Consider the following 27,009-nt stretch of genomic DNA (forward strand, 5'->3'; position numbering starts at 1 on the left):
ATACTTTTCTGATTTTATGTTGTGATGCAATTTTGTGTTAGCAATAAATTCATCACGCAATGACATCACAACATCATTTACCAACTTTTAGTAACAAATCAGCCTTCCTTTAGCAACTGAAAATTATTTGACAACACTAGTTAGTCAACTTTGTGAATCCTTTTTTATCCTTTTTTGCCTTTATGCCATGTATATGGAAGTAAGCAAAATAAGGTAATCAAATCTCGTTTGAATTATTGTAATGAAGGTATATGTTCAATCATTCATTGCCAAGTGTAATACTAAACAGTGAATTAAAGTTTGATAGCATGCAAAATAAACAAACAAAAAATCACTTATTTGGAAAAATACATATACTTTATTTTCATTTATATTTCACAATAAAACTCATGAAAGCATATTTAACTTTAATCTAAACAATCTAATAATTAACATGATGAGAATCACATTTTGCCAGAGAACTTCAAATATGCCCTGAAGGTTTTGCTCTGGACATTTTCCGAATTTATGTGAATATATTTAAAACCCTTAATCCTCACAGACTTAAAGTTAATGAATCATGTTTACTGCTAATACTTTGAGTGTGCAGGATGAGTCCTTGTCTAATTGAGGGTTCCTCTACAGTTGTCCGCCGCACACAGGCAGGGGATCTTCTCATCCTCAATAGGGAATTTGTAATCGTACGTGATCTCTTCATTTACATTAATAGGTTGCCGAGAGTAGATGACTATCTTCTTTTGAGCTTCGACAGTGACGATTTTGGCATAGCAGTTTGGCTATGAAAAAAAAAAACACATAAAGACAGTAAACATAAAATGTTAAAATAATTAATTACAGTCTTACTAAACACTAAACAACAATGTATTATAAAAACATCAGTTTGATCTTACATTGCAACTGTGATTGATGAATCTTGCCAGGTTACCGCACTTGGTTGCATCAATGATAGTGTCCTGGTCGACCCGGAACAGATAACTGCTTCCAATACCTTCCTTTTCATAGCGCCCTTCACGCATGTCTGCGATCACCTACAAGCAGAATTTGGGATATAATAATAAAATAAAAAATATATTCTGGAACTTGACATTTACATGTATAGCTTAAGAAAAAGATCTCACTGTTTTAAATCAGAAATAAGTGCTAAAATCTCTATATATGTGTTTTAAGTTCAGTTTTGTGTACTGTGTATCTCACCTGTCGAATGCTCTGGCCTACATATTCAATTATCATTTCATCTGCAGCAATGGGCTCCTCTGCAAACAGCCCCCAGTCATGAATACGACTCCTGCCAAAACGCAGCTTCTTCTTACGGAACTGTGAAGAGGGAAAATTTTTACATTCCTTGTGGACCAAATAGAAAATAAAAATGCCAAAAAAAAGGAAGTAGTAAAATAGATTTGGGCGTTTCTGGTGATTCCAGAATCTCTTAAATTGTGTTATGCTGTTTTTAAGATGGCTGGCCTCACCTTGAGTTGGTTGAATTTGAGGAGGTCACTGTCACAGCTGAAGGAGGACAACAGGCGACGCTGTTCTGCTCGGAGTTCTGATCCTGATCTGGATGAAGATGGAATCTGAGCTGGCACACTTTTCCCCTGCAGAGATCAGCACATAATCTCAAATTACTGTAAACTACTTTTAAAGTTGCACGGAGTCATGAGTTTCAAGATATGACATATTCAAGAAAACATCTTGGTCTTAGACTTTATACTGACACATACTGGTGTGGATGCATCAAGTTTTTGTTCATGACGGTAAATTGGTCAAGTGGAAAACATGCATGATTATGTCATAACATGTCGGCTATGGTAGAATACAAATATTTTTTGTAGTCTAGTTTTTTTGTGTGTTTTCATTTCATGTGAGTTATACTTGCAATTTCTTTAGGAGTAAAAATATTTTGAAGTGAGAAAATGACTAAGTGCATCTTTAACTCGCAGACATGATGCAGAGAAATAACGATTGTTTTTTAAAGTCTTTAAACATGATTATATAATTATTTAAAAATGAATGGTAATCATGACAGACAAATAAATAAAGCATAATTTTCTTTCCAGCATTATTTTTAGATTACTAACTGTTTATTCATATTTTTGGACCCACTTTATATTAAGTGGCCTTAACTACTATGTACTTACATTTTAATTAATAATTTAGTACAATGTACTTATTGTGTACATAAATGTTTTTACATTGTACTTATATTTAAAAAATGTACATGTAATTACATCTGTATTTAATTTCTGTAATTACATTTATAATTACACTGTTGACCCATACCCAAACTTACCCATACCTCCAACCCTCTCCCTAACCTTACCCCTATCCCACCTCAATAGCAGCAAAAGTGTTTTACAATACAATATGAACACAATAAGTACATTGTACTTATTTTTTATGTAAGTACATAGTAGTTAAGGCCACCTAATATAAAGTGGGACCATATTTTTTATTAGTTTTTACTTATTCAAGTTTCACTTTTCATTGTCACTTTAATGAGTTTTATGTGCTTTTGTTTTTTTCTTAGTTTTGGTGGGTTTATATAGCTTTGATTAAATTTTAATTTCAGTTCCAGTCATTTTAGTATTTCAACTGCAACTTATTTCGTGTAGCTCCAATCCAGCATCATTTTTGTTGAAGTTTTTCATATAATGTTTATATTTGATTTTATTTCAGCTTTATTTCAATTGCCTAAAACCTTTTGTTAAGGTTTTAGTGAACGATAACAACCCTGTTTCTTTCTCACCTGCTTATCTGAAACAAACTCTTCTGAAGCGGAAAGTTCATCCCTGAGATATCGCAGCTTTTCCCTCTTGCTGATGAAGTAATAACCCTCACTGCGTGCACAACCTGTCACATGATTCCTGACGCCATCCCGCCATCTTCTTGACCTGTCGTCAGCAGTGCTGGTTGGTGCAACAGAGTCAAGGAACAAACAACAGAGCAATATGCATATTGAAAATAGATTTGAAAATATACTTTAACATATATTTTCAAACGTTTTAGTCCACAAAAAAATATATACATTATCAAGTACTGTGACTATGACGCGTGTTATGTGTCTAAGGATATGAGGATGTGGGACCCAGCGTGTGCTGTTCAACCAATCACATTCTTTATCCTCCACCACAAGCCTCTCATAAGTGGCCTTCAGGTGATTGATCTCCTCCTCATTCACCCCTTTAGTCCACACAGCATGGAGGACCAACTTCTCTCTTCTCTCAGAACGAGGAGAGAAGAGGAGGCGACGTGTAGATGATGGTTCTCTCCACCTTCTCCACACATAAGACGAAACCTGAAGCCTTTGATTCTCGTTCTGTTGGCGTTTGTCTACTACTGAACACTTCTCCCGATGGGCTTCTGGTGGTAATTGTTCGTCCCTAATGTCTGAGACACAATCCAAAGGCCCCAAAACCCGATTTGAAGAAGATTTTGTTGTCGCATTGTTCACTCGTAAGGGCGAATTAATATTTAGATTTGTGGATTGTCTTGTGCGTTGTAATTCAATCATTCGTCTTCTCATTTTAAGCCGCTCTCGCCGCCTTTTCAAGCGTGCCGTGTCTAAACAAGCCGTTCGACGCGAGGAGACATGACAGTCATGAGGTGCACGACTACTTTTTATACTGGAATGATTCGTTTGCACCTCTGAGTTGTGATGATGGAGTGCACTAGCCCACAGCTCTCTATGGGTTCGGACAGGTGGAGATAGAGACATGTCTCTCCCTGGAGTCCTTGGGATCCCGCTGTCAGCACATGGAGACAGGACGGGGTTACAGGGGCTTCCCATTCTCAGTGAGGTCTCCTGCAGTAATCCCGCTGGTGTTATTCCCTCAGAGTGATAAACGTGGCGTGCTCCATTGACCCGACCTGGTGTTTTTGGTATTTCCTCATACGTGGGGTATGAGGAAGCGAGAGGAGGACAGTGGTAAATGGGTGAGGAGGAAAGTTCCTGGACGCCTGTGGGAGAGGGAGGAGGTGGTAGGGGTGTAGGGGGTCCCGGAAGTAGAATATGATCCTCGGTCTCCTCCATTTCCAGACATCCCCCAGGTGTGTGAGGCAGCTCCACCTCATCAATAGTAAGAGGTGAAAATCGGCGTCCCAGCTCCATGTCAGAGTCTGTGTCAGACAAGGATCCGGTGGGTGTGATGGGTCTGAGGTTCTCAGAATCCTCCAGTGTTTCTGTAATGACTCTCTGGTCCTCTGAATCGCAAGTGTATTGTGTCTCCAAATCATCTGAAAGCAGAAAGATACAGATTCTGCAACTAACAACTACTTGATTAACTGTTGATTATTTATTTGATTATCTTTTTTTTTTTTACAAATAAGCAAATATACAGTCTATATAATGCAAAAATGGTTTAAAATATAAAATTACAAAACAATTGTATACAAAAAAAGTTAAACATAGCTGAATTATCCAACATCACAGTAATAATGTATAATGAAAAGTAACATTATCAAAATGTAACACCATATACTGTATTGTAAATATTTTGCATGTAGATGTGTTTTTACTTCGTTGTTGGTGCAAAAACCTGATTAGTTTTTGACTATTATTATACATATATAGGATGTATCTAATGGCAGCCCTATAAGTTTCGTATATATTATTGCATGTAAAAATATATAAAAAATATAGAAATATATATATTATTTAATATATAATAACATAATTATTATTTAGATACAGACGCTTTAGCAATAGTCAGACAAATGTTAAATCATTTACAATAAAAAGAAAATGGTAAAATGATCATATTTACATGTAAATGTATGAGCATGTGTTTGTACATTTTTGTACTTAGATATGTACAAACTAGAAAATCAAAATCAAATGTCATATGAATGACAAAATATGTGGCTTTCGGCTTGTTCACTGTGGGGTTGTAAGGCACTATGTTCCTTTTCTTTTCCTTTTATTAGCTAAATTTTGCTATTTTGTGTAAACTTAATGTTGACAAAAGTGTATTATAAGAAGTTATGAAAGATATGTAAAAAAAAAAAAAAATTCATACTAATAGAAATGTGAAATGGATCAGTGAAGAGTAAACCATACCTGACAATCCTCTGTATGTTGGAGATGGTGGGCTTGGCAGCTCTGACTCCTGGTCTGAGAAGAATATGGCGGGGTCTGGGAGCTTTAGTTTGTTTGTTAAACAGTGTTTGACTGGGTCCTGTAAGGTGTATCTGAGAGGCTCAGGTAGTTTCAGACCTTGCATATAAACTGTTACGCTCAGTTCCTCCTCTGGGTCTTCTGTGGTAGCTGTATCCAAATCTGCAAGAGCCGAACCACAAGTTACATTTGACCACAATGATGATTAAAATATTTCTAAATGCTTTGCTACACCAGTTGGATTAGAAAACTAGCTCTGATATAACTATAAGAATATATTAAGAATTCTCAAAAAACAACTGATGGGCAGATAACTGAACACTGTAACATTCTCCTTTTAAAATAATGTTAATGATACAACAACAAAAATCAGTTAAAAAACACAACGCAGATAAAGAAAAAATGCACGGCTTGTTTAAACAGTGACCTCTAGTGGAGATATTAGTGCTGTAAAGTGAATAATCGAGATTAATCACGATTAATCACATCCAAAATACAAAAAATGTGTTTTCTATAATACGTGTGTGTTCTGTGTATATTTATCATGTATATATAAATACACACACATTTATTATATATTTTGAAACTATTTACATGCATTTACATGTCTATATTTATATTCATATAATTATTATATATATTATAAATAAATATATTTAATATATAAACATAACCTGTTTTTCTGAAATATATATATGCATGTTTGTGTATTTATATATACATAATAAATATACACAGCACACATATATTACGTAAACAAAAACGTTTATTTGGGATGCGTTTAAATGCGATTAATTGTTTGACAGCACTAATATATATCTATATCTATATATCTATATCTGTATCTATATATCTATATCTATATCTATATCTATATCTATATCTATCTATCTAAATATATATATATATATATATATATATATATATATATATATATATACTTTATTTTCATTTTGGAAACATGGGGGTTGATTTGTGCTTTATGTGAAAACAGAAAATCTATAAACTAACCGAACAATTCATGGTCATCATCACTTTCTATTAAATCTGGAGCAGAAGGGGTCACAGGGGGGTCAAGATCTTCTTCCCATTGTGTAAAAGACGAGTAAACAGGAGTGTGAATGATCTCCTGATTTTCATTTTCATTCTCATCTGAAGAAATCCATATAGTCTCTTCTATTGTTCTGTCCTCACGTGGAGTTTCAGGAAAATAATGTTCACCATCCAACTGATCGTCCTCCCCAGAAGACAGAGAGTCTGAGGAATCATCGCTGCTGTCATCTGAGGAGTCAAAGACAGATACAGAGGACACTGAGGAGTCAATACCAGATGGAGAAGAATCTGAGGAGTCAGGGACAGTTCTGGGAGAGTCTAAGGAGTCGTATCCTTGGCTTTTAGAAGCAGATGAGTTTAAACTTGTGTGACTGATAGTATCTGAAAGATATAAAAAAAACACATACAATACATTTGTCATACAAGATGGAGAAAATATAATTATATATATATATATATATATATATATATATATATATATATATATATATATATATATATATATATATATATTACTTCAATATATTTAGCAAAGCAAAATTTTCAGGATCATTACTCCAGTTTTCAATCAATACCTGTATCTGAGAGATCTTCATCCTCTGTGATACCACTAGGATCACTCTTCTCATCTTGACGTACTTCATCAACTTTCATCTCATCACCCTCCTGAAAAACACAATGACAACATGAAACTCATGCCCATTTGTGACAGGGAATTGATCACAATTTCAGTCTAAATATTACTTTTTACACAAGTACATTTTGTTCATAGAAGTGAAACAATACCTGAGCTGACACATGAGATTTTGGATTCTCTGCTTTTTTAGAAACCTCTTCATCTTCTTCTTCCTCACTATCTAATGCCAGAGGTCTGGAATGCCTGCGTTTGACCATTGTGTCCTCACTGGAATTTTTGGTTGTGTCCTCTTCAGTAATTTCTAGGGCTGTTTGCTGCTCTGATTCTACAAAATAAAGGTTGACCAAATTTTGTAATTGTGCAAGATTACTTTAAATGTAAGTAGAATGCAAATTCAGGTGAACACATGTGCAAAAGGGCAATTTAAACTCCATGCAGTACATTTCTGAATATGAAAAAAGATATGGGAGTATGTTTCCACCTCGCAATACAAGATAAACAATTTTATTGTGAAATAAAAGTATGATTTAGAAATAAAGCTCCATTGTGGCCCCACGATCGGAAGATACTATATAAAGTCACAGTCATCTTTTATCTCTAAGGTAGTAAGGTAGGATTCCATAGAAAATAAATAATTTCCCATGCTCACATCATGGGTTTTTTAAAACCAAGTGAAACAGCATTCCAAACTAACCTTCATCCTCCAAATGCTCAAGACCAGGAGAAGGGCAGATCCTTTTGACATCACCGGAGGCCTCAGTTAATGGATCCTTCCTCTTTAACTGAGCATAAACACAAATCAAAACTCATAATACTTTTTTGATCTGAAATATATGATAGTGCAGACAATACGGAAGTGCATAATACATACTAGATCAGCTCTACTGTGGTACAGTATAGCTTAAAATTTACTGAAGTGCCAAGTTTGTACCTTAAAAGATGGTAGTTTGATGCCACCATGCAGACTTATTTTTCCTGTGCCCAATACAGAGCCTTCAACCCCTGCATTCCCCATTTTTAAGCTGTGCTCCATTGCTCTGAGCATTGTATCTTTAGGTCCTCCCGATTTAACAGTTGGGGTGGATACCTGGAGGTGCACAATATGATATTTATGAAAACAATGTTGAAATGTTAATGGAAATACAGATTGACACTACTCGCTCTGTCACTACAGCTGAAATAAAAAAATAAATCCCACCTTAGCCGTCTGTTCTTTATCATCCCACCACTGATCAAACGCTTTGAATGCAACAATCTCAATCATTCTGCGATGTATGTCTTTCTTCACGATAGCCCGTAGCTCTGAAGCGACAACAGCTAGAACTCCATCCACCGTTGCCTTGTGGGGTGATTCATTCATAGGTACATAACCCGGTGGAGGTACTAAGGGATCAAACCTGGGCATGGGGGGTGGAGGCCAAGGTGGTCTGTACCTCAACATTGTAGATAAACATCCAGCGGAAGGGTATGGTGGGCGATGAGTCATGAAATTGAAGGTTGGAGGGAGGAAGGGAGGTGTGAATGAGGTTTGCCCTTGTGTTATTCTAGTAGGAATGGGAAGAGGTACTTGGCTACCCTTCCAGTTGGGTGGCCTACAAACTTGCTGGATCTTTGGAGGAGGGTACAATGAGCAAGACGAACTAGGCAGAGTGTATCCAGGTAACAATGGAGCCATTGGTGGAGGAGGACCCAGTTTTGAGGGTAAATTAGGAGATGGAAGGCAGGGAAAGTGAGCAGATGGAGATATAGGGATTGGAGGTGGTAGCATCTGAGGAATTGTCGGAGGAGAGCTCCTGTTACTGCAGATTACTGGTATACTACACGGCTGATCTGAAGCATCTTCAACTTCATTTGGGATGACCTTGGACTTCTTAGCTGACTGAAGTTCATGGTCTTCTTTTCCCACATCACAGACTGAAGTGAAACTCACATCCTCAATACCAGATAAACATTCTCTTGGATGAGAGCCATTATTACTCCCAGTAGATGATGTTTGGTCACAGTTTAGGACAACCTCTGTGGAACAAGAAGGAGAGGGGCTGGGAGCTTTGGGAGAAGGTTGAGGATTATAGTCTGGACCATGCTCTTCAGTAGCTGATAACTCGGAGTCTGAAATTTCTTGGTTCAGAAGAAGCAGAACTGGACTTCCACCACTAAGAAGCATTTGGATGCGAGAGTCCAGGCTGTCAGGCTTTGATTCCAGAGCAGGAAGTTCAGATTCAGGAGAAGGACTGTGCCCTGTAGGCTCTGAAAGATCTTCTGCGGTTTCAGAGAAAGAACGTGGGTTTGGGGCATAAGTGTGAGAAGACTGGCCTTGTGGTGGACAATGATTTTGGTTCACCTCATGGGTTGTCTTAAAAGGTACTTGAGTACCACTGAAATAATTTTTTGACTTATTTACATTTCTATGTTTATCAAGAATAATGTGACCAACATCCACTCCAATAGCCTTTTGAGGCAGTATATGTAAATTAGGAAGTGAAGGAGGATCTTCACCAACAGATCTGTGATTAACACTGAGGTCGTTGACTGAGCCAGTAAAGTTTTTGCCTGTGAGCTTATCTGAATGTGACAGTGTGGTTGGAGCATCCTGAAATTTTCTAAAAGGCAGTTGATTGGCTGCAGATCCAGAGCGGTAGTGAGCTCCCCTATATACAGGTCTATGTATATAGTGGTGCTGTGGCCTACGGTTATATGCATTTTGGTACTTGCTCTCCTGAGGTCTGACCTGGTGTCCTCTACGAACATGGTTAATAAAATGAGGATTGCGTGCTGGAGTTCTCTGCCTATTTGAAAAACTGCCATTTTGACAAGGCGCTCCACCTAACTTCCAAAAGTTTTGCACAGCACCTTGAATAATGCTAGGTTTACTTAAGGGTGGTTGGGTCGCATGATCAGGCTGAAGCTGTGAGATGTTTGGGATGGACTGAATAAAAGGGACATTGGAGGCACTGTTTATCAGTGTTGATTCATTTGGGGTCTCCTCACATTGAGATGGTGTGCCTGGTCTACTGAGGGTCAGAGAAGGGGTGCAGGGGGTATCTTGGTATTGAGGGGTCTGCCAGAAGCTACTAGGTGTGTCCTGATGCATGCTGGAGTAGGCGGTGTCCATGGATAAAGGAGTAGAACAATCCAACGAAGGGGAACCATTACATATTGAGGATGATGATGATGATAATGTGTATGCCAGTTTCTTCAGTGTTTCACACTCCTGGAATGAGGAAAGATATTTACAAGTGAACTAAAACAATAAATCCAAGGTTTCAACAAAGAAATTTAATAATAATAAAAATAAAAAATTAGCAACGCTTATGGTATTGTACTCACAGTTAAAGAGTCGATGAATGAGGATGGTGACTGGGGTCCCCAGGACTCTTCTCCAACAGGGAGTGTGAAAGGTGTATATAAACCACTAACAAGCATCTTGAAGTATCGGTTCCTCTTCACACCTAAAACAATGAAGATCATGAATCATGTAATGCATGCAAATACAGTAAATGCTATAATTAAAACAGACTGCACAGACATGTTCATGAAATATTTCATTTAGAAGATACAGATAAGGTATAATAGAAAGAAATTGAGGTAGATGTGTACTTACCTTTTGGGTCAAACTCTACATGGATGTTGTTTCCCATTACAGAAGTGTTGTGGAGGTTTTTAACTGCATTATTTGCTGCCTTTACAGATTCAAAAACAACTTTTGCTATTCCTAAATGCTTCTTATTCTTTGGATTGTATACAACTTTCAAATCTTGAACCTCTCCAAAGTTTTTACACATTTCAGATAGGAATCCATCTCTAATGTTGTCATTAAGCCTTGCAAATGTCAGCTCCTTAGGTGCTCCAACATAATTCTCATCAACCTAAAAACAAATGTTATTGACATATGGCATTATTTTTGTTGTTGTGTTTTGGATGTGAGAAACCCAAAGGAAATGTTAATTAGCATACATTAACAACTGTTTGATACTTTTGAGAAATTACTTTAAGTTTGATAATACTACAGATGATGTTAAATGACTTGTTTGGGATCTCAGAGACCTCATGAATAAAACAATTATATTTTATTGAATCAATCTTTACATCTTAAAATTGCTGTATTGATTTTTCTAGAATTAGTTGTGTTGGGGTTGGATTGATCCCAAAAAAAGACACAATCAACTTTCTTAAAAAAATAACAATGTTAAGATAGATAGATAGATAGATAGATAGATAGATAGATAGATAGATAGATAGATAGATAAAAACATTAAAAAATATTTTTACAAATTTTATTTTCTCAGCGTTAACCCAAACACCAAGAAAGTCAATACCAATTAAACATGAGAGTTACATGATTATTAATTTTGAAAGTTTGCCTTTAATTAACATAATAGCCTACTTACCTTGAATTTTGGTACTGGAAGATCTGCTTCCTTGAATTTTGTCCAAAAACATGCAATTCTAGGATCTCGTATAACATCCACAGGGAAACATTCAGGATGCTGGCGGACAACAATTACGTAAGCTTCATATATACAGTGCAGAATACAACTAGACAGTGTAAATAAATACAGTATGATTAAATCTCATTAAGTTGGATAACTAATAACTAATTTTGTAAAAAAAAAAAAATTGTTCTGCTTATAACAAGATGAACTCACCGGTGCGCTGAAGTGCTGTCCATCATAGCGGTACAGTTTCTGACTTCCGCCGATCAAAACCGGATCAAAAATCAGTTTATAACAAGTCCAGTTTGGAATTGCCTCTTTCAGGGGATCACAACTATCGGTGTTGTTGACTAATGCATCTAAAATTAAGAATCAAAGCACACAGTGAAAACTAAGTAGCGTTTGCACACGACGGAAGCTCTGAGTCATGAATACACTAAGTAGGCCTAGTACTATGAGATATTTTTGATAGGCTACAGGTTTATTTCTTACCGTTATCTTTCCGTTGATCCTCCTTTTCGACGCTTTCGTTCATGATTCGCAGTCATTGTACAATGATAGTAAATAACTCGTTATAAGACGATGATTAAAACGATATTTCCTGTAAATTTGAGCAGACTGTTGTCAGGAGTACACTGAAGGTCTTACGTGTCTCCCAAGAGGAGCAGAGCATCACTGCTGCACAACACAACAGGTGGGAGGAACCTGCGCCACACCCGCACTGTCACCAGACTGAGAGAAGACCGAAGATCACAAATCAAATACTATAGATAAACATTAGCGAATATTTACAACGAAATATCTGCTAGAATAAATAAACGTGACATTATTATTATTATTATTATCATCATCATCGTCGTCATTATAGTCGCTAATCCCAAATAAAAGTTATAAAATATAATTATCTCTAAACATGTTTAACCTACTCTGCGATCAAGGTGGGTTGTAACGGAGTGGAGTTGGATGTAAAATTAGGAAACTTTTTTTTTTTTAACAGAATTTTACGTTATGGAAATTACTCAACAAATACATAAATGAGAGATTAAAAACATATCAGACAAAACAACACAATTACTACTGTATATCTAAATAAACAAATCTGCTGATTTAGCTTATTTCAATGTAATTTAATAAGAATAAATTATACTTGGACAGCGAAATGTGGGTACTTTCCAGCACATGCAACATACTGAACTCTCATATAAGATTAAATTTGTTATATATATATATATATATATATATATATATAGACTACATTGTACAGTACATTGTACTTTTATTTAGCAAGGATTCTTTAAATTGATCAAAAGTGCTGATAAAGACATAATTTCACAAGATATTTCTATTTCAGTTAAATGCTGCTCTTCTAAACTGTCAAAAAATTATACTCAGCTGTTTTCAACATTACATTTGAAATATATTCAAATAGAAAACAGCTATTTTAAATAGGCTAGTACAAATATTTCAAAATTTCACTGATTTGCAGGCTTGATGAACAGAAGAGACTTCTTAAAAAAAACATTAACAAGCTTACTGTTCAAAAACCTTTGACTGGTAATGGATACTATAGGCAACTTAAAATGTTCTTTTTTTTAATTGGCTTAGAAATATATAACTGCTGGACAATGACAAATAATAATGATTTGTTTATATACTACAAACACTTTTTATCACATAATAAGGCAGAATAGTTTATATACTGTAATAAATGCTATGTCAATTAGCACTGCATTGTTCATATACTTTATTTATCACCTGCTGGAGATTTTTTTGGACTTGGAAAAAACAAAACCGAAAACAACTGTTTTCATACAGAGAGAGCTGGACGCTGTTGTCCATATTAGGAGTTTCGTGGTATGACTTTCTATGCGAGAGTGTGAAACACACACACACACTGCAGGAGTGTTTAGCGTTCCGTGATGTTCATTTCGCCTTCTGGGTCCGAAAAAAACATCAGGTCATTCGCAGACTATCTTGTCTCTTTGAGTTTAAATCTATATTTATTCACACCAGCTCTTGAAAACATCTACACGAACACACCTGCCCGAAAAAGTGTGGGGGACGAAGTTCCGTGATGATAAATAGCGTAATCTACGCCCGTGTGTGTATATATATATATATATATATATATATATATATATATATATATATATATATATGTGCATATATGCACATTATGCACATATGCAATGACATGTGGGGCTCAGATGGGTTAAGTACGGGTTCCATGGTTACTGTGAGGGCATGGGCTTTGGCTGGGTGAAATCAGCAGGTCCCATGTAGGTTTTGTAATATGAGTCCCACATATGTAGCCCATATGAGCTGATTACATGGGCCCCATAAGGGACAGGCATGGGCCAATTGGGCATGGGTTTGAACTGAGAAAACATATATGGGTCCTGCATAGCATATTTATGGGCTAAGTGGGCATGGGTTTGATCTGGGAACACATATATGGGTCCTGCAAGGCATATTTATGTGCTAAGTTGGGTTTGAACTGGGAACACATGGGTCCTGCATGGCAGAGGTGCAAAGTAAGTATGTAGGCCTATTGAGTTATGTAATTACTTACTGTACAATTTTTAGTAACTTGTAGTAACTCTACATGGAGGTTAATCAAGTATGTTGAGATTGAGTAATTGTAACTCACATTTCAAGTCACGCTAGCCACCAAAGAACAAACATTGCATACATGTAGATCTTTTGCCAAAACAATCCATCAGTCATTTTTGTTAGTCGTGCAGAAAATGAAAAACGTAACTTCCCAAAAATTAAAAAAAAAACATCAAAATAGTTCAAAGTTTACGCTGTGTTGAATTATGCTGATTAGTGACTCTCAGAAAGGTTGCAGGCATTCTGTAACACTTCAAATAATAGCCCAGTCCCAGACGCCTGTCCCTTGGGGCAGAAACACATATTTAGACAACTAGGGATGCTTGATATTATTGGCCGATATTGGCTTTGAAATTCAATATCGGTAAATATCGGTATCGTTTAAAGATCCTTACAGAGGAGCATAGTCTGGGGGTTGTTTTTTTCTCCTCCCCTCTCCTCATGTTATGCTTTATTTCTTCCTCAATCCACTGTCTTTCTGTCCTGTCTACCCCCTTTGTCCTATTGTATTTAAAATCATATAGTGGCAGAAGGAGATATCCAGATATCCATAGTCCAAAAACAAACAAAGTAAATTGCTGGATCTTGAAGTGGCTGGTTTATTCTGTCACAGAATGCTCCTAAATAAGAAGATCAAACTGCACATTCAGCATTGCACATGCACATATACAAAGTAATACACAAAAAGGGAAAACATGTAACAGAAAGTAATAAACCAGCAACAAAAGACAGAGGAAACCAGGTATATATCAGGAAGAGTTAACCACGTAAACGAGAAGATGCTGAAAGTAATGAATGAGATTTGACAGTCCAGGCAAAGGGTGATGGGAACTGAAGTTCAGAAGAAGAAACAAACGATAACTCAGAAAAGTGCCCTCTGGTGGCTATACATAGGCACACCAACTAGACACTGGGACAAACTTTTGTTTCTCCCACCTCTCCCGTCCAAGTAGCCCCCGACAAACACAAGACAGCATTTTTGTTTCTTGAAACAGCTGGAAAATTGAAAGTGTGCTGTGTGCAGTTATATGGATGTTTTGCCAGTCTAGTTTTAAAATGAACCAAAACTATTAAAAACATTAGGCTAATTGAAATAAAGCTAAAATAAAATAGCATAAATATAGTACGCTATGAATGGAGAACACCTTTACAAAAGCACATTCATTTGAATAAATAGCACTATTCACGAAATATATATATGATGTAATTCACAGATTACCAAAACGAAAGAAAAACTGAAAATTGTATTTTATCAAAATAAAATAAGCCAACCAAACATTCTATAAAAATGACACTGCCTAAGCCTAAAAGATTTTTAGTTAGCTGATCTGCATCTTTCAGAAGGCAGTGTTGAATGTTCTGTTAGACCATTTAAACACACACAAAGTGATTAGGTTAAGACTACGTGGAAATTAAGCCGTCATCATCGTGTGAAAACAAGAAATAAAAATTGTAATAATGCTTGCATGGGGCTTCCGTTTTGTATTTTTCAATTTTACCTTGTACTTTTGTTATTTTTATTTATTTATTTATTTTTTATTTAGGCTATGAGGCTAACTGTCCTATTCAGCGTCTAAGCTGACGTCAACAGAGATCTAACTATGTGGTCTGTAGAAGTGAAACTTTCAGGCTAGTAGCCTAAAGAGGAACAAAAGCACTTCATATCGATTGCAAAAACTTTCGTCTTCTCTGACAGTGGAAAAAACTTGGAAACAGTTTTAAACATTGTAGAAGAGTAGGCTACTTGTTTTCCTTAAGTAATTGACAAAATGTTCATGTTTGTGTATATGTTGTCATGCTGGAAAGTCGTCAGTGCAGGTAAGTTCATTTATAACTTTCCTGTAGCCTTTTTAATTTGATTTAATGTAAAATGTCTATTTGATGTGGGTGGTCAAAAAAAAAAAAAAAATATATATATATATATATATATATATATATATATATATATATATATATATATATATATATATATATAGGCCTATATATATATATATAGAAATTGTTTACTGTATGACTATAAGAAGGCAATTTATCAGGGATATAGCAAATTCCGTCATCATTTAGGCTACTCTTCCTCACATAAATGTTTTTTTACATTATAATTACTTAGTAATAGTAATTAATACGTAAGATTTTTTTTTTTTCCTATAGTAATCAGAAACCTAGCAATCACGTATCGCATAAAATATCACTGTCAGAGAATTTGGGAATATTTACACATAATTTATACACAAAATTTGAGGAAAACAAGATTTTTGCTTCTAAGTGAAACTTGTAGAAACCAGACCGCAATTGTGGTTTTAAATGACTTAGAACATGACAAAAACTTTTTACTATTACTTAATCTGCATGTTCTAGCGAGTGATATAGCCTAGATAAGGCTGTGACATAGCAAAAAAAATATATATATATTTATATATCACAATAAACATTTCAGTCGATATTGTTAGTATAGCTTGTAAATTCATTTAAAAAAGGTAACATCTGTAAAAAGTGTAACAACCTCGTTTTTTATATGGTGAAATTTGTTTATTCTGACTGCTTGAGTTTTATTCAATTTAACCGTTGGTCTTCCATAGTAATTAATGTTAATGGGAAACATCTAAAAATTATGCAAGTCATTGGAAAGTGTCATGTCATCACTGAACCATTGTACCAGTCAAGATTTGAATGGTACAATGGTTGTTAACTTTGATTACTGATGATCTGAAAATAAATTGACTGTTAAAAATAATAGCTGACCACCATGTTATATTACTTTTAATAAATAGAAAATTAATTATATGTTATCAATTTGTATTGTTGTTTTTTATCGATTTATATAAGTTATTGTTTTCTTGAAAATATGCGTATTGTTTTTTTTATCTCATCTGAAAAATGTGGCAACATTAAGTTTAACTGGAACATGAGATTTTTTTTTTTAAACGGACTTTACCCCACACTTTGGATCACCGCTGCACGCTGTTAATGTACATTCATTGGCCTGGTTTGTTTTTTCTTTCCACTAGAGTTTTCTTTTCACAGTCTTCTTTGGCTTGTTCACTAAACAAAAGCACTAATCAAATAAAAATGGCCTTACTGTTTCTTTGTCTCTTTAGTGATCATGCGTAGTTGTACGTAATGATCTAAATTGATATTGCATTGATATTATATGCTTGTTTTTGTGCATCCACAGGTTCTCACTCACTGATGACTTTGGTTACATACATAGATGGACAAACACAATTTCCTGAGTTCAGTGTTGTGGTGATGCTGGATGATTTGCAAATAGGATATTATGACTCAGTTACATGGAAACCTGTGTATCGCATTCATAGTGATGCAAAATACTTCGAAGAAGAGCAAAGTGATGCTGGTCTTGTGTTTGGTGATATGTACACTGGCATGAAAAATCGAGTATTTTATCTTAAAAAACTCCAAAATCACACAGCTGGTGAGACCTATAGGCTACATATCAGTATTACCACATGAAACATGTACTGTAGTTGTCATATGATTTTTGTAATTTCCTTAAAATGTACGGATGTAAGACAGAGTGAGTGATCAGTCCAGTATATTAATTTTCGGTTCAATACATTTTATGTTGTGCTGTGTCAGTGAGGACTAATAAATCTTTATTTCTTTCCTTCATTTGAAGGTGTATATGTTCAACAGAGACTTGCTGGGTGTGAATTGTTGAATGATTATAAACCAGGTCCAGTTCATTTCTGGGATGCTTTTGGAGGGCAAAATATGGAGGAGTTAATTTTTGACACACAAAAAAAAGATATCCAGATAAAAAAGCCATGGATGATATCATGGGACCAAACAAAACTAAATAAAGTAAAGTTTATGTATGAAAATTTGTATCATCCTACTTGCATTAAAGTTTTGCAAAGGTACCTGAATATGGAAAAGAGCAATTTGATGAGAAAAGGTGAGAGAATCAACCTGATTAACTTCAGTATAAGTTAAAAAATAAATAAATAAATAAATAAATAAATAAATAAAAACATTTGATAAAAATGGCTGAGACACTGACGGAAAATACCTATGCCTTTTAATGCATTGTTTTATGATTACTATAAATTAATAGCTGATGCAATGAACCCAACAGTTTAACAACAGTAACACTACTTATTCTCCTCTTTATAGTGAAACCCAGAGTCAGACTCATAAAGAAGACAATCTCAGACTCTCAAGGGCTTCAGATCAGCTGTCTGGCCACTGGTTTTTACCCCCGTCACATTAACCTGACCCTGTTCAGAGATGGTCAGCCTGTGGATGATGATCAGATCACAGGAGGACAGATTCTGCCCAACGGAGACGGAACGTACCAGATGAGGAAGAGTTTGGTGATCAGTGAAGAAGAGCTACGTGAGGAACATAAATACAACTGCACAATGAAGCATCTCAGTCTGGACAACAAACTGGACTTTACATTTGGTAAAGAAAAACTAACAAACCATTAAAAGAACAAAAATTCACCGAACAACAAAGCAGTTTCAATATACTTTACTGTCATTATATACAATACAATAAAATTTTGCGAGTAGCAGCTAAGAAAAAATGGCAATATATTACAAAATTACATTAAATAACATTATTATTATAAATTTATTGATTTTTTTTTTTTTTTTTTGTGCTGCAAATCATTTGTCACTATTCCACTATCTGTCTGTAGCTTACAAATGTCTTTTTCTGTTGTTCATCTTATTATCCTCACCACACTTTCAGATGTGGCTGAATCTGACCCAGGATTCTTCAGTCAGTCTGTAGTTTTCAGTGTGCTGGTGTTCATGTGTGTGGCTGTTCTCATAATAACTGCACTCATCATACGGAGGAAGAGACGAGCTGCTGGTAAATGATCTGTTCAGTCCAGTTCATTATATGATCTAATGGTCAGTTAGAAAAATATAGTGGATGGAATTATTAGGCATAATTATTTTCTTGAAGATAAATTCTTAAAAGGGTAGAACAACAGGATATGATGCTGCCTTCAAAAGTCACACTCAACTTATCTGTATACTGTATAAAGCCTATAAAAACAGTCCCTGTGTATCTCGCAACACCAGCATGTCATTCTTATCCTCTTAACAGTCACTCATATTTTTTTAGCATGATCCAAACCAACATTTTTATAATTCATGACTGAAAAAATTTTGTAACATAATTTTGATGTACCATTTTCATGGTAATGCAATGTTTGATTTTAAAATGTGTTTCAAATGATGAATTTTGAGATTTTAAAGACACTCTTTCAAAGTTCACCATATGTAGTTTTATGTTTCTGTGATACTCTTTATTAATTATGGTTTAACTCATTCTTTTTCAGGATGAGGATCTGGAACATCACAGATTATATACTCCCCTACTCAATGTGAGTACACAGTTTTATCCAGCAATATAAATTCATCAACATGCTCATTTTCAGATTAAAAAAACTTTTATATGAGGACAAAAAATACTTTTTTATTTATTTATTTATTTTCATTTCAGCATCTGCTTTAGATGGAAACATGAAAAATGAAACATGAAAACCTGCCACGGGGGAGAAAAGCCACAGATGGTGTGAGCGCAGAGAGGAGCTTCATCCCCTGCACCACGGCTGAGGGTGAGCTGAGTATGGCGGGGCGAAAGGGTCTAAACAAGGAGGGGAACCTCAAAGACTGGGAGTCTGATTTGGAGATCGAACTGCCCCCTCTCCTCTTTCCATCGTCTCCGCTGGTCCTGTTTTTGCCCCCTGTGACCCAGTTTTTTTCCTCATGTTGATTGTGTTATTTTTATTCCAGGTGTGCCTCATTCCTCCCCCAATTTTACTGCATTTAAATGTCCTAGTCCTTTCAGTTCTTGTTTGTCAGGTCTACTTGTTGGATTATTAAAGAATTATTTGTGTTATCGTCAGCGTTTCCTCATTCCTCGTTTCCGCCTAGACGGAGTTTGTGACAAAAAATTAACCTGTATGAAATCATACATTAAATCATATTTTTACAAAAATGTATATTTATAAAGCTCACTGACAGAAATACAATGCTCCATGCTTCTCAATGCCTCTTGCTGTCGATAAATAGATACCTTTTGGGAAATTTCAAAGATTACGTAGGATTTGTGCTGAGCAAGTTTTTAGGATAAAGCTAAAATATATATATAAAGGGCACAAGTTTGAAATTATATATATAAAAAAAGGTACATGCCAAAATTACGATAAGGGCCAATTTGTTAACAAGATAAACAACAGCAGGAAATTCTAATAAGGTCTACTTTGTAAAAAAAAAAAAAAGTTAAAAAAATCCAAATGCTGAAACAGATGAAGCAAAATTATTTTAAAAATTTGGGCAGTTTACAGAGTGATGAATTGTTGAGGGGGAGAAAACAGTATTTCCAGATCCTCCAATGATAAGGTTTTTTATTTATATATATTTTTTTTTATTTATAAATTTAGGGGTTAAATTTGTATAGCTATTTACTCCATACCTGTTAAGGGTTAGTGGATAAACATAAGGGTTGCTTTAAATGTCCTCAATGTAATCATTGCGATAATGCTGTGCAAGGTAAAACATTTTTAGATCAAAATATAATTAAGATATATTCTGTTTATTAATTGTCAAACTACTATGTTGTTTATAGACTTGAATGTCCTTAAAATAGTTTATATCAGGATTTGGCTGAACATAAATATGCCATTAGGAGGGGTAACGAAGAATATCCTATAGCAAAACATTTTAAATTAATGCATAAAATTAATCATTCTATCATTGGAATGCAAAATATTGATCATGTGAATATTACAGAAGGAAATAGAGAACTTAAAGGGGTCATATGATGATGCTTAAAATGACAGTATTTTGTGTATTTGGTGTAATTGAATGTGTTTATGTGGTTTAAGGTTAAAAAAAAACACATTATTTTCCACATACTGTACATTATTGTTTCTACTCTATGCCTCGCCTTTCTGAAACGCATCGTTTTTTACAAAGCTCATCAGTCTGAAAAGCGAGGTGTAATCTGATTGGCCAGCTATCCAGTGCTTTGTGATTGGCTGAATACCTCAAGCATGTGATGGAAATATTACACCCCTTGCCATACTGTGATGCAGAACAGAACAACTGCGAGACAAAAACAATAAAACCCATTACAATTGAGCCATTTGTTGGATCCAGTGGGGACATAACGTATTATAATGACTTTCACTTTGTTTTTACATGTTGCCTTGGGCCGCCTAAACATAAAACTGTGTCTTTGTTCGGGGGAAATACAACAAACAAAAAGCTATACTCTACCCCAGCAGTTCTCAATTCCTGTACTCACTCCCCCCAGCACTGCATATTTTGCACATCTCTCTGTGTTAACACTCCTGATTCAGAGAATATGTGTACCCACTGACATGGTCCTTACACAGTGTTCATTGCTCCCTACTTCCTGAGCAGGGGAAATCTGTTGAAGTTAACTTCACTTCGTAACATTCATTCAAGGATTTGCGCTGCACAATGTCTTCACACACACAAGTGTACAAGTGTAACATTATATACCTCTGTTAATAAATACAATTTTAATTCACATCTCACTTCAATGCACTTTGAATGGGACATATATGTTTGCTTCGAACTGGAATTCTGGCTGAATATCCTGTGATGTCCACTTCGCAGGGCACTTACGTTCAAATAGAACAAACGCCTGAAGCCTTAAGAGAAACATACAGAATGTGTAGAGCAGTGGGGCGTGAGGACTGGAATTGAGAACTGCCACACTACACTGCTCAAACTCACGTTTGAATCATGTTTGCAAATCCTTTAAATATGTAAACGTACTTACAGACTGTGATTCAGAACAGCCGGCATTGTAGTCTCCTCTCCCAGGATCAGGAAACAGTCCACCATAAAATGTGCTGCACGCTAAATATTTGGGTTGAACTGTTCTAGAACAAGTGTTATAAATACAACTTAACCACTGATTTTTTAGTTGTGTCCTATTTTGAAAGACCAAACAAAGTGTTTTTGCTTTCACAACGAAACAGAGTCTCCACAACATGGTGCCAGAGGCAGGCCCTGTTTTACGGGGGTGCTAAGAACCCTCAAATTAAATCAAAAGCACCCTCACTTACAGCTGTATCAATTGCATTTTATTGCAGATATGGAAAACTATCCAGTGCGTTATGGTTTGTGCTTAGGATATCGATACACATTCCCACGAGTTAATATGACGTTCCCACAAATTAATATATCATGGCCACGACATATTATCACGTTCCCGTGAGTTATTATGTCGTGGCCACGACAAAAGTAAACCCATTAAGTAACCTTAGGGGCACCTTAGAGAGGAGAGGGTCCTTGGAGTAAAAAAATGGTTGAGAACCACTGGCTTAGACAAATGTTCCACATTCTGAGAATGCTAAGCTGACATATAAGTATATAAACCATAAATGTTTAAGAATCACTTAGGCTACCTCTGGGCGATTCATGATCGGATAGATCTTAAACCACACTCAAAAAAATAACTCTTTGAACGAACATAAAAAAATCATGGAAAGGATTTCCACATGATTAATTTGCTTTATTTCAGCATTATGCAATTCTGTTACTCCAATTTAATGTACTTACATTGGGTCAACTTAATTTATTAAGGTTGATTCAACTTATTTACTATGGTTGGGCAAAGCTTAATTTAATAGTGTCAGCCCAACTAATCTGCAATGTTTTGGACAATTTTTTTAATAATTAAGTTCATTTTACAAAATAAGTTTAAGTAAACTTAACAACCCTTAATAGAGTCAACAAACAACAAATGAGTTAATTGTACCTGAAAATGTTAAATAACAATGACATAAAATTTGAATAATGCCATTTTAGGAATGCCACCCCCTTGCATTAGGATCATGAGCAGCTGATTGATATTACTTTTCATTCAGACCTTTCTATAATTACAGCTTATCAAGCATACTACAAACATATTTATATTACAAAGCAACATTTTAAAAGTTTGTTTCTTTGTTTGTTTTGTTCTAAAACTTATTAGAACAACTTAGTTGCTATAAATTGTATTACTCATCTACATATCTAATGGTGCTACACTTCTCCAAGAGGGTGACAGAATAACAATTACCCATAATACACTGCAGAAATCCTCAGCCAATGAGATGCAAGTCTGTGTTGGTTTCACTAATATGTTACCTTTATGCAAAAATGTTATGTTGGCTGAACAAATAATTTTTAAGTAAAGCTGACAATACACACTTTTTTGTTGAATGAACTAGATTAAATCAAGTTCACATTGTTAAATAATTTTTTTTAAGTAATCATAACATGAACGGATTAAGTAAAATTAGCAAAGGTGAAAGTACATTTTTTTGAGTGCACATGCTCACGGCAAAAAAACTTGAAGCTGTATTTTTAAAAACTGGATATTTGCAGTCTAAAATTTCAGAACCCAAAAAATTGTTTTTTGAAAATACATGTCTTTAAAACTCATTTAAATTTAAAATGTTGAAAATATATCAGAACTATGTTAAATGCCACATAATATTCTGATGATTCAAATTTACACAATACAAATTAAATTTGTTTTGTCATATTATAAGCTCCATATAAGCTTGCTGTCTTGATGCAATGACTTTGCAGGCAGAGTTTTTGCATGAAGGCATGTTGTGAAACTGGTTTCGGACTGGCTTCTGAGGCACTGTAAAAGTTTATGATCTACAGCTTAAAGAGCCAGTAAGAGGAAAATTCCTATCACTGTTTATAAGTCCTGTACAATAGGTTTAAATCCATCCAAGGTTAAAAAACATTGTCATTTTGTCAAAATATCATTTTAAAATTACCTCAATTCTCTGAGATTCCCAAACAGTTCGCGCAAAGCTGTTCAAAAGATTCAGTTTCCTTAAACCCCACCTTTCGGTAGCATACTTTGTTCTGATTGGTCAACTGACATAGTCACTTTTTATTGGTTTTTCCGCAAACAGCTTCACGGTAAACAATGGGTTAGCATCTTTTTGGGGTGAATTATGTCTTATTCCTCTCCCCGCGAAGCAAACAGTAAAATAAAAAACTTGTTGCTTTTTCTTCTTTGTGGGTGTATTCAAACCACACGCTTCAGTTTGAATCAGCGCGGGGGCCTGGTCACATTAGATATAATGAAGGGAGACGTGAAAAACGGACATTGCGTTGTTTTCATATGGATTACTTTATCACAGAATATCTGTTAGCAGCACTTGTTTAGTTTTAAAGAAGACATGTCAAACTTTCTATAGATATCTCTCTCATGTCATTGATCTCATGATTCGGAGATGCTTGTTGGTCTAAATAAAGTTGGTAATGAACCCTCTTTTATGGCCAAATGCTTTGAAAATCCCGCTTTGAACTCCGAGATTAGAAAAGCAGTCATCAGTGAAATGTTGTGAACACAACAAAAGGGATTTGTTGTACTGCTCTGGTATTGTGGTAAAAATTAATTTAAGCCATTGATCTTCATTCTTTGGCAGTGAAAATAAAACAAACTTGCCTTTACAATTAAAAACACACTGTCTCCTCGACATGATGCTATCACACCAACCAGAGCGTCTGTGTGGGGGGGTGGGGCAGGTCAGAGCTTCGTTTCTCTCAAGACGGTAGGCGGAGATTATTATGCAAAGTGCTCCTAGTGACGTACATAGAGATGGGCAAAAGATTTGAAATCTATAAAGACTCGTTTCAGCGATTCAGAGTCGACTCCTTACTTTAGAAGCCAATAACTTTATAAATTGTGTACTTTTTGGTTTAATTACTTTGCACATTGTTTACACTGATGGACAGCTACATCATACACTGTAATACAGGTAATTTTTGATTTCCCATCTGTGTGGCTCTTTAATATAGAGAGCTTTGGTGAAAACCAAGTGAATAATTCATTAATGCAATATTAATTTCTTGCTAGAAATTACATAAAAAAACTGACCACTGACCGCAAATTTTATATGCCATCTTTATTTTTTAGCTTGACTGTCAAAGAATGGAAACTGCTGTTTAACATACTTATCTCTGTGTTTCTGACCTGTTTGCTGACATGGTCATCCTAAAGTTCATGTAAAACTACATGAATCATTTTTGTTGACATAACTAACTGGGTAGTGGATCTGTAGTTCCCTGCATGCTTTGAAAGGGATTGCATTAGGAGAGTAAATTTAGGGATGAAGTGTTATTTTACACATTCTTCAGACCTGTTAGTGTTTAATGTTAAGTTATGTTAGACATTTTGGGGAAGTTTCTGTAATGTTTTTTTTTTCCCCTGCCTTTTACTGGCACACATTTTATGGTTAAACAGAACACAGAAGAGAAGAAGAACTAGAAAGGGCTCTGTCATGTGTCTGTTTTGTTTTCATTTAGTTTTGAGTAGTTCTTGTCTTCCTTAGTTGAACTAGACCCTGTTCACACAAACATGGGTATTTTAAAACCACAGCCTTTTGCGGTTTATCATTTAGTCCACATGCAAATCTTTTTGAAAACTCCTTCTGGTGTGAAAATTGTCAGAAACTCTGGTTGCAGTGTTGTATAACTGCAGATTTTGGCTTCTGAGTGCACGCTGCTATCTCCTTTGTTTGATGTCAGATTGTGCCCCGCTATCTCCATTCTTTACATGAGGCGATCTGTGATTGGCCAACATGGCTTTACGGTTAAGGTTTTATCGCCAACCGTTGGTTTGGCATACTCTTGACATTCCATACAAAAATACTTTATTGCGTGTTTTTTGCATTTTCATGTGGACAAGATTTTTTTTTTAGTTTATAAAATTACCCATGTACTGTATGTGTTGGACTAGGCCCTAGTGTGACCTAGAGAGTCAGTACCAGAGAGTTGGACTGAGCCAACCATCCCCTGGAGCCCAAGCCCCACAGTTAGTCTGACCAGGGGTGTGATACCTTCAGTAGCAGAGAGGGTATTAGTGAAGCTGGATACTGAAGAATGGTTTATTGACTGGGAGAGGTGAAGACTGAACTCCCTATTTAGTTTAGCCTCTTGACCATTCTTATGTTTATTTGGATGTTGCTCTGTTTTTGTAAGTTTATTATTTAGAGTTTATTGTTTATTGTTAATAAAGTGCAACTGCTACAATAGATCCTGCTTAAATGCTTTCCTGCTGCAACCACACGTGGCAAGCCCTAGGCCACATGTTTTCCATGATTCTGCATCTACTTGCATCAATAAAGAAGATCTGGCTGCTTGTGCTGGCAGAGGTTTGACACATGTTGTAAAATTGGGTTTATCATCTATGCCTCCAGATCATCTTCTCTAGACAACCCAAATCTTTCTTTTGAGTTTTTCTTTTGTTTGGATTCTCATTTTTTCACACCTCTCTTTTTTCTTTTATCTTAAAGACTGTGCATTCCACTTTTTTCATTGCTGCCTCTTTTTTGTTTCTGAAGTTCAGTTCCTCTTTCCTTTCTGCTCCTCTCACAGATTATTGCTCTCCACTGCAAGGGAAACGTAAAATTAGGTCAAAGGGAATTCATTTTGATATTCACACGGATTTTGGACAGAATAGCTGTTTTACCCCTGAACAACTGAATCTGCCAGTGTTCAGTTGAATGGGCCATATAACATAAACTGTGCAACAGATTTTCAAAGTATATAGAACACACTATTTATTAGCATGGTAACAAGATCGGCAGTTTAAGACATTCATTTGTAAACACAAGACACAACTTGTACAATTTTTTAAATATGAACAAGACTTTATTGTACAAATTTAAGACATATAAATGAATCTCATAATCGCATGCACTCACACATTCACATAAGTTGTAGAAAGAGAGAAAGTGGGGAAATAATGAGTTTTAAGAGAGTGAAAATGTTCGAAGCAATTTATGGAATAGCTTAGACCTGAATAGCCGTCAGTCATTTAATTTAACCTTCGGACTGAGTTTTCCGTAAGGCTATGAAACTTTATATCAAATGCACCAATTCAGAATCTGGAGGTTTACTTGCATTGGTTGTGTTAGGAGAATCCCTTTTGTATGTACTGCTGAAAGGGGTTTCCCACCTTGTAGAACACAAAACACTCAATGGACAAGAAAAGATATGAAAGTAAAAGAAAGAAAGAAGAAAAGTGCAGATGAGGCTAGAGGCTAACCTCACAATGATGTCAAAGGAACAGCAAAGATGCAGGCCGACATTCATGCTGAAAGAGCACTTATGAATGCAAATCTTAAAAGCAAA

At 35.5% G+C, this 27,009-nt stretch overlaps 2 protein-coding genes across 2 annotated transcripts; one reads left to right on the forward strand and one right to left on the reverse strand.

The window, feature by feature from the left end:
* Positions 1-335: 335 nt before the first annotated feature.
* Positions 336-11,873, reverse strand: setd1bb (SET domain containing 1B, histone lysine methyltransferase b). The gene is made up of 18 exons (XM_052563481.1): positions 11,726-11,873; positions 11,447-11,592; positions 11,189-11,287; positions 10,402-10,666; positions 10,128-10,249; positions 7,999-10,011; positions 7,732-7,887; positions 7,495-7,582; positions 6,950-7,125; positions 6,739-6,829; positions 6,122-6,544; positions 5,054-5,272; positions 3,070-4,230; positions 2,744-2,910; positions 1,467-1,592; positions 1,195-1,314; positions 891-1,028; positions 336-776 (listed from the first exon to the last, which is right to left on the reverse strand). Exons 1-18 carry the CDS (start codon positions 11,766-11,768, stop codon positions 603-605), a joined length of 5,727 nt encoding a protein of 1,908 aa, XP_052419441.1. The 5' UTR covers positions 11,769-11,873; the 3' UTR covers positions 336-602.
* Positions 11,874-15,495: 3,622 nt separating this feature from the next.
* Positions 15,496-19,312, forward strand: LOC127963539 (hereditary hemochromatosis protein homolog). The gene is made up of 6 exons (XM_052563507.1): positions 15,496-15,664; positions 17,022-17,279; positions 17,484-17,762; positions 17,981-18,271; positions 18,563-18,685; positions 19,161-19,312. Exons 1-6 carry the CDS (start codon positions 15,616-15,618, stop codon positions 19,163-19,165), a joined length of 1,005 nt encoding a protein of 334 aa, XP_052419467.1. The 5' UTR covers positions 15,496-15,615; the 3' UTR covers positions 19,166-19,312.
* Positions 19,313-27,009: the final 7,697 nt, after the last annotated feature.

Source organism: Carassius gibelio, chromosome B8 (assembly GCF_023724105.1).
Source record: "Carassius gibelio isolate Cgi1373 ecotype wild population from Czech Republic chromosome B8, carGib1.2-hapl.c, whole genome shotgun sequence".
NCBI lineage: Eukaryota > Metazoa > Chordata > Actinopteri > Cypriniformes > Cyprinidae > Carassius > Carassius gibelio.

Coding starts and splice junctions, on each gene's coding strand:
- setd1bb (XM_052563481.1), bottom strand. CDS start 11,768: ATGAACGAAAGCGTCGAAAAGGAGGATCAACGGAAAGATAACG. Junction 11,593..11,725: donor GGATCAACGGAAAGATAACG/GTAAGAAATAAA, acceptor TCTTAATTTTAG/ATGCATTAGTCAACAACACC. Junction 6,545..6,738: donor TGAAGATCTCTCAGATACAG/GTATTGATTGAA, acceptor TATATCTTTCAG/ATACTATCAGTCACACAAGT.
- LOC127963539 (XM_052563507.1), top strand. CDS start 15,616: ATGTTCATGTTTGTGTATATGTTGTCATGCTGGAAAGTCGTCAGTGCA. Junction 17,763..17,980: donor GAGCAATTTGATGAGAAAAG/GTGAGAGAATCA, acceptor TCCTCTTTATAG/TGAAACCCAGAGTCAGACTC. Junction 18,272..18,562: donor CAAACTGGACTTTACATTTG/GTAAAGAAAAAC, acceptor CCACACTTTCAG/ATGTGGCTGAATCTGACCCA.